Source organism: Fragaria vesca, linkage group LG6 (assembly GCF_000184155.1).
Source record: "Fragaria vesca subsp. vesca linkage group LG6, FraVesHawaii_1.0, whole genome shotgun sequence".
Classification (NCBI taxonomy): domain Eukaryota; kingdom Viridiplantae; phylum Streptophyta; class Magnoliopsida; order Rosales; family Rosaceae; genus Fragaria; species Fragaria vesca.
Genome location: NC_020496.1, coordinates 24,926,042 through 24,940,783, shown reverse-complemented (window position 1 = coordinate 24,940,783; position 14,742 = coordinate 24,926,042). Strand labels below are relative to the sequence as shown.

The following is a 14,742-nucleotide window of genomic DNA, read 5'->3' as shown; positions in this document are numbered from 1 at the left end:
ATATATATATATATATATATATATATATTCTCATGTGCGGATGTCCACATTTATTTTTACGATGCGGATTTCCACTTTACACTCACTTTTCAATCGAATTTTCACATCTCCACCGTTTAGTCTTTAGATACTAATGTATAGATCATCTCTGCAAAATTTCAGCCAATTTCGTTATTATTAAGGCACTCAAACTCGATTAAACCAATAGATGAACATAATTCTGTCGAACTTGAACCGTTCATGTTTATAACAGAAAAATGCAATTTTGAGTGCCTTAATGATAACCAAATTGGTTGAAATTTTGCAGAGATGATCTATACATTAGTATCTAAATACTAGATGGTGAGATGTGAAAATTCAATTGAAAAATGAGTGTAAAGTGAAAATCCGCACCGTAAGAATAAATGCGGACGTCCGCAGCTGAGAAGCCCTATATATATATATATATACCTTTTATATAAACTGTCCCTAAAGGTACATTGTCAATTGTCAATTGTAATTTGAGTTTTAAGGATGCAGCACTATTCTCTTGCCAATTTGGGAATATTAACAAACCAAAAGATTTGGATGAACAATTGAAGATAGTTTACGAAACTTCTGCATGTTTTAGGATTGATTTTGTCTATATTAGTTTTTTTTATCAAACAAACATCTGAAATGCTACAACAAATTTATCATGAGTTATTCTACTTATAAATAGGAGACTATCACTAAGCTATCATGGACTATATTAGTTTTTATTTTTGTAAATATATTTAGTCATATATATTAAACCCACAAATAATAATGTTTAAAAGTATGCTTAACCTAACTAATGCATGCATGAAAGCTTAAATAAATATACTACTTAATTTAGCCGCATCAATTACATAGCAACATCTAGACCGGGGATTACTACAAACACCAAAGTGGTTGACAACTTTAAGATGCCTAAAACATTCAAGGGAATATTTAAAGTGAAGTTGTTAACTAAGATTGTTCAACATTTCTTAGAAAAAATAAGAATGAGGTCCATGAAAATTCCCTAGTGTTTTGTCTTGATCTGATATGCTTGAATAATGATCGAGCATAAGTCTAATTGATCGATAAACTATGCACCTGCCATGCATGACCCCAGAATTGAACTTGTTTAATCTTTTGCAAATTGAGCTTGTAGTCTACTACTCTTATAGAACGAATAATGGGTTGGCAAAGGGGCAATCCTTGTAAATATGTACAAATTAGACATAATTAGGAAAATTAGAAAAGGCAATTATAGTTGAGATTATCTGCCAATCCAAGCTAAGCTCAGACCCCGCCAAATTGCCAAACAAGGCGCAACTGGTTTTGCACTCAAATATCTATCTCATTCTTAGCTGGTTTTGAACAGTGGGCCTATGCAACTCACTCCTCCTCCACGGTTTTATATATATGAACCCCTTCCCTCACACTTTCCCTCACCACACTCCTCCTCCTCAACTCCCAAAACCTTTCACCAAAGCCAAAACCCTTCTCAGATATCGATCAGATGGCCAAGACAGGGAAGCTGACCAAGCTCAAGTCGGCCATAAAGAGATGGCCCTCCTTCACCAAACTGGCTCGCACCACAAGCTCCATAGCCGCCGCAAACGAAGACTCGTCGTCCGACCAGTACGACAACGACAGGGCAGCAGTGATCTCCAAGCAGCTTCACGCCGTCTACGTGGGGAAGTCGCGGCGGCGGTACATGGTGAGCTCCGACGTGGTGGAGCACCCCATAATTCAAGAGCTGGTGGACAAGTCGTGTGAGGAAGAAGAAGGGGTAGTGGTGGTTTCTTGCGAGGTCGTGCTGTTTGAGCACTTGCTGTGGATGCTTGAGAACGCAGAGACGCAGTTGGGTTCCATGGATGAGCTTGTTGAGTTCTACACTTGCTGACAAGATTTGAAGGGAACGACGCTGAGGTAGCTAATTGTAAAAAAAAAAAAAAAAAAAAAAGGGTAGGAGAGAAATATTAGTATGTGTTTCTGTGTGCTTCTCTATGTGTGTGTACGTCCTTTTCTGGACAGCGAGAATTTCTTGACCCATTGCATTTTGATTTACTGATAATAGCAGTGCATGTTGAAAGTACTGGATATCATGAATTGATCATGTACCAAACATTATATCAATTCAATTCTTCATCGATCATTCAAACTACTTGCGTAGTGTGAACTACAGTTGCTTACTACAGCTGTGTATTTTGTTTACTAATTTTTCGTTTACTTCGATCTGTTTTGGATTCGTTTGTCTGTTAATTTGCCTATCTATACTAACTCTGGCTCTCAAGTTATGAGATCCAAGAGCTCATCATTCCCTATCAGCATGGAGCTGTAATGGATACGAAATCTTGAAAATTATTGATTGGTGTGGTGAAGAACAATGAAAAAGAAAAAGAAAATCGGTTCTAGGAAAATGGTTTATGCCAAAAATTGAGTTTTGTCAAATAATTCCCAGTCATCTTCATAGAAGCAATTTGACAGAAAGCCGATCGAACAAGTTCTCTCATAATGATAAATTCTTAACTCCATTAATTCAACTTCTTTAGGAATTTGAGAGTTTTGACCGCAACCAAGAGATGCCAATACAAAGGTCACAAGTTGGGTGATTTAAGTCACAATGCTTGCCTCAAAAAGAAAAAGGAAAGAAAACGTCTCCTGAAAACTAAATCTGTCTCAGAAAGATATAAGCAGACATGCATCAAATTGTTGTCGAGTAAAGGAAAATATATGCAAATTGGATGTTGTTGCTGATGGTGATACTAGGAGAAATCTAGCCCACAGTACATGAACATTGAATTGGTCCCCTCTATTCTTGGTCCTACAACGAGGACTATGACTCGATGAGGATCTTCCATAGATTGCCGCCCCTTTCAATAATTTCGAATTTATGCACCTGCATGCTGGTTAGTTTTATTCATCTATTCGTGTCTTGATAACTACTGCAATATTAAGCATCTCCATGACTCCATGTATAGTTAATATATAGCAACGCACTGTTCATGTAATTATCTGGAAATTAAGGAGCGAAAGGATTCATGGATTATCGAAAAGAAAAGGCAGAAAATGTAAAAGGAAGCAAAGACTTGAGGCTACATTGTGTAAGACATTATTGATGGAGAATGAGGCCGGTTACAACAGTTACATACAGGCTGGGCTAAGTTGTTATAAACCTAACATATAATTAACAAGGAGAACTCGCGTATTTGGGTGTTGTTGATAGAATTATAAGTTAATTATGCACCACGATGGTTTGTCACGACAACTTCTTGATTTGTTTGTAGAAGACAACATGAGGGTATGTAATGATCATTTCGACATGCATTTGAATGAAATCCACATTTATTAAAAATAAAAATAAAAATAAATATTTAGCAAGCAAAGTAAAACAAATATTCGAGTACTTTATTCTTGAAATACTGATGTTATGTTATTATATGTACAACATAAAAATCGAGATAGCTAGGGCGCCCTCAGCTGCATTGGTCACACTCAAAATAATTAGGGATAATCAGATAGTCGGCTCCTGCATGATTGTTGGCATTCGTCTCACACCAATAATTCTCATTGAACAGAAGTACCGAAGTGATTTCATCCAAAACTACAGTCTTCTTCCCATACAACAGAATTGTCACCCAGTGATCATACTTCTTAGGAAGCGACGCAAGAAAAACCAATACCTTGTCTTCCTCACTTATATTGACATCTAAATTTGACAGTTCCCCTAAAATACTACTGAACTCGTTAATATGGTCTTGTATAGTAGTGCTTTCATCCATGGTTAACCTATAAAACTGCTTTTTGAGATTGAAGCGGTTTATAAGCGCCCTCTCTAAACTGTAAAGTTTCTCGAGTTCTTCCCAGATTTCCTTAGCCGATCTCTCTGCCTTGATACTGTGATGAATCTCTTTCGACAAGTACAACCGGATCGTAGAACATGCTTCCTCGTCAAGCTTTCTCCACTCTTCTTCCTTCATAGATTCCGGTTTTCCACCCAAAGCTTTTGCTAAGCCTTGCACAACAAGGGCCTCTTGCACCTTTGCTTGCCACTTCTTGAAATCTATTTTCCCGTCAAATTTTTCGATCTCATACCTCTGAGAAACCATCTCTGATTTTTTTTTTTTTCTTTTTTATCCTTTTTGACTATTAAGTTCGTTTGGTGACAGAACTTAATTACGTATATATTAAGCTTACTTTGAATTATTTCCCAAATTACAGTAGGAAAAGTCTTCTCCGAAGAAACAAGGAAACCACATGGTTGATTACCTAAACTGTAAGGTAATGTAAGGTAAAGTGATATATAAGACCGAGACCTAACGCTACAAGGAAAACTGGCATTTTCGAGAGATGCAATATCATTGATCTTTACGATTATCACTGAGAAGTTTAACTCTGTGTGCAGAGATGCTCTTTATTAATCATATGAATCAATGAATGGCTGAAAGCAGGAGTACGTAGACAACAGATGGCGGGCCGGGGTAGACCAATATACTGTGTGCGGTATACTATGGGCGTTGCCCACAGGCTTATGTTTGTTCGATATTATTGAGAGTACCTGCAGGCTATTTGCAATTTGGCAAAGTGCATGGTAGATGGATTAGGGTCGACAGAATTGTTTTATGAACACCCATACAAAAAAGCTTAAATCAAGGGGATCGAAGATAAGCTAATCAATTTGATTTGAAAAAAGAAAGAAAGAAAAAACCAAAGAGAGATGTTTGAGACTTGAAACTTGTTCATTGATAGTGTTAATGAGATTATAAAACTCTAGTCATTTAACATTTGTTCTAGGAGTTTTATATATATCCTTTAGTTTTAGTTCACAAATGGAATATAATTATATATGAGAACAGAAATGGAGGGGCTAATTGGTTAGCTGAAGAAATTAATTATATGAGATATATAGAAGGTGTAGACTGTAGAAGGAAATGCAGGCTATTTTGGCCCAGAGGCAAACACTATGGCCGAAACTGATGCTGACCCCATGACTGGAAGCAATCAGGACAAGTTGTGAGTTGTGACAAGAATGCGACATCAAATGCTTATGTAAACAAACAGACACACAACTATTTGGTTTGCCATAAATATGATCGAAAACTAATTCAGTATTGATTATCCAAATAATAGAGTGAGTACTTCACACTTCCACAGTAAAGTCTTTAATATGGAATATAAAAGAACTTCACGTCATAATACGATCGGTCTAGCATCAAAGACAAAGCGTTTGAATGTTTCATTCAAACAAGAAGAACAAATAAGACTCATTAAAATTACTATATACCTCTCTAGCTAACCTCTTGGCCTTGGTGTTGCTCATGCGAACCTACAAAGTTTAGGATTTGCTAATGGGAATTACACATCGTTTTTGTACTGATAGTATGTTTATGTGCAAAGATGCATGTTTTGAAGTCCATCATGCATTTGAATATAGGCACAAAATCAATAATGAAGATAAGTATTACAAATCCTAATTTTAGCAAAATCGTAGACAAATTCTAATTTTAGAAAAATTGCGCATAATTTGTATTCACAAGCCAACCTGATCATGAAGAAACATATCATTCCAAAAGAATTACAATAACCAATGATCTGACACGAATCCTGTAAATACTAGAGCTAGCTAGAGTGGTTTAACCTTGAAAATCTTTGGTTTGGACTTTTTGATCATCCAGTACTCCTCAAAATCCTTAGCTTCATATGGAATCCTTAAAACCCCATCATTGCAGAAACCATATTCCTCTGCTGATCTATACAGCAGCTCCATGAATTCTTGATGTCCAAGCAATTTGGTATGAACCATGAACCGCTGGAAATCACCATCGACTCCGACACAAACAGGCACATAACCTCTAGGAGTCATAACCGGAGTGCTCGATCTCAGTCTCTTGCTCACTCCAATGATCTGACTCAACCTACTGCCTCTAACTCCCATGGTTACCAAACCCTCTAAAGCTTCATTTGGATAATTTCTATTTGGAGTTTATATTGGTCTGTTGAGAGTACAGAACTAAGTACTCTGCGTACCTTGCTATGATATCCTACTGCTTTGTCCCCATTAGACGTTGATTAACGATATTTTTTTCTGTCATTAACTTAATGATCGTGACCTTGTTAATTTTAATTTGTTTATGCTGATGTGCATTGTCTTTTGAGGAGGCAACATACCGTGACTACAAAGTTGATAATAGCTCAATAATTTTCTTGTTCAGCAACTAATATTATCTTGGTCTGTCAGTATCATCTTCATTAATCTGCTTTTGTCTTTCCCATTTGGGATTTGGGATTAAGTGAAACTTGTGAATGGGTCAATCAGATGATGACTAGAAAATTCTTCATTGCCGACCCTTTATATGCTAATTCAAATAAACATCCAAGCTTGTTAGGTGCTTATGATATGTTTAATGTGTATCTAGAAGTTTAAATAAACAAAACTAATGATTGCCATATGTTTGCTTGTGTTCACATTCATCTCCACGACCAAGTAAGGAAGAAGGAATATATGGTACCTGGATGAAGTTAACAGGCCGGGGTTTGGAGACAAAGTTTAAGTTAACAAGTAGTACGTTGAGCTATAGATATATATATGAGCGGAATCTATACGCTAAGGTATACTTGCACCATTAATGTGCAAATCACCTAATTGGAGATGCGAGATAGAATAAAGACTGGAATCCGACAATTTCTTCCTATAGCCTTTTCATTTTTGTTCCGATCAGACTAAGTGCTAGCTCATAACTACTTCGATCTCGGGTACTCACATCTTGTGTTTGAAACACTTAGACTAGATTTTTGAGTTTCAATTTTGTTAACAACGTCCGCATATATACATGATAGTGTTACATAAATGGATGGATCAAATAAAAGGCTCATTTTGCATATTAGGTATTCGGTTCACTTGCATCGTGAATTGGTGCATACAAAATTTTTCGGCAATATATAGCTCTATTTGTTAGTTAATTGATTACCAGTAAATTATAAGATCGATGAATCCTAAACTAAACTGAGCCTAAATCATGTACTTCAATTACTCACTAAATCAAGCAAGGAATCTGGAACCATACATATATCTTGCAACACGACTTGAATGGTCGTTTGCGTTGGTCATATAAGCTCATATACACAAATTAAGGCAGAAAGTGTTCCATAAAATAACGCAGACTATAAATATTAAAATATACTTACGTCCGGACTAGTATGTACGTGTGCATCCGAACTCTCTTTTACTTTTGACAATGTGAATCATAATTTTAACCGTTCAAAAGTTGGATTAACCAATAAAGATCATCTCTGCAAAAAAATCAAAGTAAACAAAAATCGTTTGCGCTTAGCTAAATGTATAAAACAAATTGACGGATAATCATGAGACTGTTAACTTTCACCAGAACTATCCATTTGTTTAATGCAATTGACTGAGCAAACAAATTTTGTTTATATTGATTTTTTACAGATGTGATCTTTATTGGTTAATCCAATTTTTGAAAGGTTAATATTATGATTTACATTGCCAAAAGTATGTAAATAAGAAAGAATCCGGACACACACGTACATACTAGTCCGGACGCAAGTTTTCCATAAATGTTACATCTTCTGGCCTTTTGATGACAAGCAAAAGCAAGCTACCACAGATCGCTACCGTAACAGCTTTTACACCCCCTAAATGAAACATATTCTCCATGAGAAATTTTATTAACACATGGCCAAATTCTAAATACACACACCTTATTTTTGAATCTTTTTAAAATACTATTTTACCCTTGATAGAAAGCTAACATTAAACCAAATAGATATTATACTAGAGTCTAAACAGCATAACAATATTCCATAATCTTTTTTATTAATTTTTTAATTCCAATTCATTTTATCAATCAAATTAATCAATATTGAAATGAAACCATAATTAAACCATCCCATCCATCATTAATTTGTAGCATATTACGATAGTAGTTACGTTTGGAGTCATGGCTGAGCTAGCTTTGAAGTTGGGGTTGGCAAGGTAAAGTTGGTTAAAGATGAAAAAAGCACCGGAGTAAGGAGTAAGGAGTCAAAATTAAGGAAAATTTGGTTCTCTATCTCTCGCGTTATATGAAGTATAGAGAAATCAAAGAATCAAAGTATGAAAGAGGTCTTCATGATATATTAGTTCATTAATATCTATTGTTCATTCATCATATGTTTTGTTGTGACTTAATATATATTGGAGAAGAAGAAGGTCCGTGCTCATTTGGTACAAATTTGTATTCTCGATAAAATTTATTTCTTTAAATGTATAATGAGGGTATAAAAGGAAGATTAAGAAAATATTTGCAAAAAAAATTATTGAGTATGTTTTAAGTGTATAAATATGTGTGAATAAAATTTCTCTAAATATATTGACTCGGATCTAACTAGCTTGAAACTTTTGAAAATCTTAAGTGATCACACGGCACTATATATTCACGAAGACGAGAGTGTTAAATCAAGTAGAATGAGATAAGTAGCTAGCTAGAGTAAATATAAAAGCTTTAGCTTTGTATTAGACTATTAATTAGGCAAAAGAGTCGAGTTGGATGATGACGGCATCAGGGTTATATATAACACTTTTGAGTACGTGGTACATTGAGAGGTTTGCTAGCTACAATATAAGTTTAGGGAATGAGCTAATAATCGAGAGCTCGAGACTGTCTCACAGAATCAAGCTGAGGCCACATTTAGGTCAAGTTGCTATATATTTTAGGTCATGATGCTCATTATGTTTCAGTTTGGTTTAATGTGCTATTTCTCTGTTTGTATGTGTTCCATTCAGATAAGCTGTGAGCCTGTTCTTTTGTTCTGTAAATATATTGCCTCAGCTTTAGGCACAATGGTAGCACTTAATTTGGACAGCCAATATTGCTAATTAAGAATTATATTACCTTTTCCTATATGAAAGAGGGAAGGATACTCATTCTCGTTTATAAATACAGTCGGTCCTAAAAACAACAAGGAAAAAGAGTTCGCGCTCTGTGAAGAGTCTCCTTGTGATCAACTCTTAGCTTCGAGTTCGTTTCAATCAATTCGCCATGGCTCCCGTTATTGCAAAGAGCACCAGCAATTCCGTTGGCACAAAAAAGAAAACCCTAGGCCGGAGAAAGGTCGAAATGAAGAAGGTAGAAGCACCTGACCACCGCCACGTCACCTTCTCCAAGCGCAAGAGGGGACTTTTCCAAAAAGCCGGCCAACTCAGCAGCCTCACTGGTAGCGAAATCGCAGCGGTCGTTGTTTCCGAATGCGGCAGGGTTTTTGGCTTCGGCACCCCAAGCTGTGACGCCGTCGCCGATCGTTACCTCGCCGGTTTGTCTCCTAACCAAAATGGCAATGATCAAAACCACGGCATCAGTTTTCGAGATGGCATTGGATCTATAATTGTGGAAAGCACTCCGTCGACGAGTAGTTCATACTATTCCCAAAACGACAATGTCCATTATCAAGAAAATGGCGCCGTAGTCGGACCTATGATAGCTGAAACCATTCCTTCGAAGGGTTCCCCTATTAGGGTTTTGGAGGATAATATTTTGGATAACAGAAACTTGGATTTGGCCCCGAACGGCAATGCCCATTATCAAAACAACAATGCCGTCGTTGAATCAATGATCGTTGAAATCACTTCTTTCTGTTCAAACTTCCCCCAAAGCGACGGTGTAGTGATCGGATCGAAGATAGATGAAACGACTCCTTTGAGTTCGAGCTGCTCCGAATTTTTGGAAGGTGATGGGTACTTGAATTTGATGAACGACACCGTTTCACCTGCAGAGCCATGTCCGTATCAAGAAGGTTTTGATGGATCTGAGGCGGGGGAGATGAGTGAGGAGATGATTGAGGAAATGATAGAGGAGATGATGAATGAGAAAGTGGATGAGGTGCCGCGTTGTAATGAATTTCTAACTAACTTGGTTAGGGCTTTACTTCCAACTACGACCTCGAGTTACTATACCTCGTTGTTGGTTATGGAGGATCAAGATGAACTTATTATGGACAACAGGGGGCTGGGGTCTTGTTACTTCAACCCATATGAGGATTGGAGGTGTGGAGGCATTTCCCATTGATGTAGCTGGAGTGTACGTAACTCGGTACATATTACTCTAGCTAGGGTTTAAAGGTATATATCAAACAATATTGGGTCAAGGCCCTTGAATCAAACTTGAGTCATGAATGTATGGTGATGTATCATAAGGCTAGCTCGCTGCTGGTTACATATAATCCTTTAGTTTTCTCAATGTTGTCGTTGTTGTTTCCATTTCTTGTTTATAAAGTTGATTATGCCATTATGGTATTTTCTTAATCTTTGTAGTTTTTTTTTTTTTTGTATCGGTACAACTTTGTTTGTTGTTTGACCTAAGATACATTTCTCTCGTATTGATCACTAATCCATTATCCTTTTTAAACCGAGTCTTCTTTAAACTTTCACTACTCTGTTTTGTTTTCTTACCTTGTCCTTGAGACTGTACGTACGAACACAGATTGTGTGCCCTGTGAGAAAAAAAAGAAAAAAGAGAGAGGGGGGTGGAATCGTTGATGGAAATGTGGGCCAGTCCTTCCGAAGATATGGGCTTGACACAGAAATGGGCTTGTCCTAGATCGAATCAGGAATAGAAAAACCAAGTCATACATCGTAATCGATACACAGGTAGTTGATGTGCTCACTTGTAAGCGGTGAGAGAGTGAAAGAGTGTGGATTCAACTCGGTGGGTGCTCGTCTCCATTCTCCAACCATCTTTGGTAAGCCCCTCTCTATCTGTTTGAACTCTAACTCCGAACTGAGATTTCACAAAGCCCCTTTTGATTATCATCTTGTTTTTATCTTTCTTGATTCTGGGTTTGGGTAGATGGGTTCTGCTCTGCTGGGTTTTGGAGTGTAGTGTTCCTCATGGGTTTTCTAATTTTCCGCAGTCATTCTCTCGGACTTCAGAATTTCTATTATACTACATATGAATTTCTGGATTGTTTTTGTTAGTGTAGGAACTCTGAGGAAAGAAAAATGTCGAGGTTTCGATCACTTCTGCAAGCAACCAAGAAAGGTACTATAGTCCTGTTTGTGCAACTTAGACATTCTACGGGGATTGAATTAGTCCTGTCTATTTCAACAAAATATTTATATCATCAGTGTTCTGTTTCTTGTGCATGGAATGTCAATTTTAGCTCTCACATGGAATGTCGAAGACCTGGTGCCTCCCTCTGAGAGATTTATATTTAATTTCAAATCCAAGGATGAGTTGAAGAAGTGGCATTTATATTCGGATTCCGAATATGGAGGTACATAGTTTGATCTCTCCTTTGTAGGCGCGCATAAGAAACGGCTAACAGGATTTAGGAATTATTGTGCACTTCATGAATTGATTCACAGTCAAGATTATCCCATGGTGCCGATTTGCTTTGTGTCGGTTGATAGACCTGCAGTTTTTTCTTTTTGGATTGATTTATTGATCTCAATGATAATTCGCTTTGGGTGTGTAATTAATTTGCTGATAATGATATGCGCGTCCAATGTCTATTGATTTTGCAGGGTTGTCCTCAGCATCTTTAGAGATCTCAGATACCGGAAATGGATCCAATGGTAAATTTCCATACTTATGGAAGCATGTCATTGTTTCTGGAAACCATAAAAATTGTTGACTTTTACAAATTGCCAAAGCGACAAGGCATGTGAGTACCTTGGTGGAGGAATTTAGGATAACAATATAACGTATGAATTTTCAAAGCTTGTGAATCCTCAATAATCTAGTTGATTATTATGGGCTTACTTAAGGAATCCATTCTCACTTTTACCTTTTGTATTAGGAATTTTCTCTGGTAACCTTTCTTCGGATTTTGCTGAGGGTTCAAAATGGAAGATGAACAGGAGTGGCTTTTGTGGAATGCGGTCCAAAAAGGTTGAACGGTACTTCCAACTTGGCTATAAGCTTTTCTGTAGCATTTTAAGTAGTGAATGAAGGTTCCTGTTTGGTTTTAAAGTACTGGTACCATAATGTTCTTATTCTCAATTTTCTTGATGTGAATTTCATGTATAACAGTATGTGTTTCTCTTATTTTTCTTGGAAGTGATTGATTCACCTATTCCTAAAGATGAGTGAAGATATTTTGTTTTTCAATTTTGAGACTCAAGATAAACTTGAAACTTGTTGCTTGTATTACAGTATGAGTTCTATGTGTGCTGACCACAGTGCAGATTCTTTAATTTTGTTCTTCTAATAAGACAGAACTTAATGCAAAACATTGGATTCCTGCTTCAAATTCAGCACAAAATGATGGAATGATTTAATTACAGCATAGTAGTATCCACTTAAAACTTCTTTGCATTAGCTTGAAATGTACTATTTTCTTCCGCAGTTCAATGGCTTCATTGATTTAGAGCCATATGATACCATATCACTAAAAGTTAAAGGAGATGGAAGATCCTACATATCTACGGTGATTATTCTTGTCTTGATCAAGTAGTGAGAGGAGCCCGAGGGGATTGTCTTTCCATTTTCCATTTTTCTGTTCTCTCTCTTTTTCTGTTCTTTTTTCACTATTGTTAGTTATTGTTGGACTGGCATATGCAGATTTATACAGAAAACTGGGTAAATTCCCCTGGACAAGAAGAAGATAATATATGGCAGGCTTTTGTTTTTGTACCCAAAGACAACTGGTACATTGCAAAGGCAAGTTCTGTTTACCTCATTATGTCTTGCTTAGTTTTCTGATACTTGGACGTAACTCTCTCATACATAGCCATTTCTTATTTGTTGGCTTATCAAAATCCTCCTGCCTCTGTACAAATAAAAGAAAAAGAAAACAGTATTTAGTTCTGCCTAGCTCACAATACTGTTGATCATCTGGTATAGAATGAACCAAAATTCATAGTAATAGCACAACACCAGAACAATTTACAGCTTATGCATTTGTTGGATCAATGAAAACCTTGTTTAGTTACAGCTTATGCATCTGTGTTACAACCTTGTTTAGGCAATATTAATATACTGTTGACTTGGGAGCTCTGTTCATTTTTGCATCATCTTCCAGATCCCTCTTTCTCGTTATCTGCCAACATGGAGAGGGAATGTTATAGATGCAGAAATGGAAATGAATCCTGCTCGCGTTGTTGGTATGTCTCTCTCAGTGAATGCAGAAGGTGGTGTCCCGGGTGCTAGATCTGGTCCAGGTGATTTCAAGCTGGAAATTGATTGGATAAAGGCTTTAAGAACAGAGTGATCCTTTTGTAAGCTATTTTGGAGAGTGAAACTCGGTTGTATTCATGTTTTGTTTTATTAGTAACAGTTTATACACAAAATGAATGCCACTGCTCCTCTGATTAAGAGAAAAGAGGCATAGATGCAGTTATAATATAACAAGTTAAATGTCTTCAAGTTTTTTTTGTTCTTGTTTTCTATTGCTTTTTGTTACAAATGAGAGGGTATGTGTGTTAATAGCAAAAAAGTTCCCAAAGTTCTTATTTTAGTAACTTTTTATTTTTATGTCGTCCTCTCTCTATTTGTAAACGACGTGATTTGCACAAAAAACGCATGCCCCTTAAATAAAACTTGGGTTAATGCAAGGGCATGAATGGTGAATAAGATCAATATACAAAGATGACGGTCAAAGAAATGTAATGCATAATTCTCAAAAAGAATCTCGATCAGATTTACAAATTATAAAACAATTGATCAGTGTTTGGTTTACAACTCGTTTTAACAAAACTTCATAGTGAGGCAGTGTGTGCCACATGAGACCCAAAACCTCCGAATCATATACAAGATTACAAGCACGCAGGAGTATTCTATGTAGTTCCCTTATAGTGTACAAAACTTGGTTTCGATGATTCGATCTATTGATTCTATTCCTTTCAACAGCGTCCTTCTGAAGTTCTTCACCGATGCTTTCACCCCAAGTTCTTCTTGAAGAGCCTGAAGCCTGAAGGTTTGGAAGAAGTTTTCACGGCCACCGCAAACACTTTAGCTCTTCCCAAACCGCCATAGTGCCACTATTCCCCCATACTAAGAGAAAAAGGGACGAGCTTCAGCATCATCAAGAATGAGCTTATGGGGTTCAGGTATACCGGCCGGACTGGCCGGTAGTGTACTGCTGTTCCTGCACAAGAAAGTATTCTATAAATTTCAACGAATCCCTCAGCTTGCCCAAATATAAATTTTAGATATTTTTAGTTTTTACCACAGAATCCTCGGGAGTTTGAACGTTAATGAAAGTATTTATAGCAGCAAAATTAATATTGTCATTTCTCGATCAAAATGGTCCTAAAACAGTGCTTTGTTCTTTTCGATTTCGAAATCGAAATAAGTGGTTTATACTATGAATGCGGTTATTGAGACCTTTAAATTTGCTCATTAAACCTCATTCTATTTTGAATTATTAAATGACATATATATCCTCATACATAATGACTATTAAGGACAATAATTATACAAAAAGAAATATTATAGTTTTTCTCTCTAGACTTTCCAATTCAATAATAATTTATTACATTCTTTATTATTTTCCTTATATATTTTCGTTTTCCAATTTCTTTTTATTAAAGCATATATATATATATATACACACACACAAGGATTATCAAGTGCGGACGTCTGTACGGGTTTTCCGTACGGATTTCCGCCGTTTCTCCACCATTCCAGCGCCGGCGACGCCGTTTCTTCTCCCTGACGTGATCCTAGACCTCCCCCGACGGTGTTGGAATGAAGAAGGCCCGGAGAGATCGCGATCGGAGGTCCACCATGACCGGTCGTGAAGTTCTGAGTG

At 36.8% G+C, this 14,742-nt stretch overlaps 3 protein-coding genes across 3 annotated transcripts; 2 read left to right on the top strand and 1 right to left on the bottom strand.

The window, feature by feature from the left end:
• Positions 1-1,443: 1,443 nt before the first annotated feature.
• LOC101311013 lies at positions 1,444-1,938 on the top strand. Its single transcript, XM_004303682.1, has one exon. It carries the CDS (start codon positions 1,508-1,510, stop codon positions 1,892-1,894), a length of 387 nt encoding a protein of 128 aa, XP_004303730.1. The 5' UTR covers positions 1,444-1,507; the 3' UTR covers positions 1,895-1,938.
• A 3,676-nt stretch (positions 1,939-5,614) lies between these two features.
• On the bottom strand, positions 5,615-6,026 carry LOC101292332. Its single transcript, XM_004305724.1, has one exon. The coding sequence runs from the start codon at positions 5,924-5,926 to the stop codon at positions 5,615-5,617; it is 312 nt and encodes a 103-aa protein (XP_004305772.1). The 5' UTR covers positions 5,927-6,026.
• A 4,606-nt stretch (positions 6,027-10,632) lies between these two features.
• LOC101310718 (probable complex I intermediate-associated protein 30-like) lies at positions 10,633-13,419 on the top strand. Its single transcript, XM_004303681.1, has 8 exons — positions 10,633-10,728; positions 10,964-11,027; positions 11,149-11,262; positions 11,513-11,563; positions 11,788-11,879; positions 12,337-12,417; positions 12,552-12,650; positions 13,012-13,419. Exons 2-8 carry the CDS (start codon positions 10,988-10,990, stop codon positions 13,198-13,200), a joined length of 666 nt encoding a protein of 221 aa, XP_004303729.1. The 5' UTR covers positions 10,633-10,728; positions 10,964-10,987; the 3' UTR covers positions 13,201-13,419.
• The last annotated feature ends 1,323 nt before the right edge of the window (positions 13,420-14,742 follow it).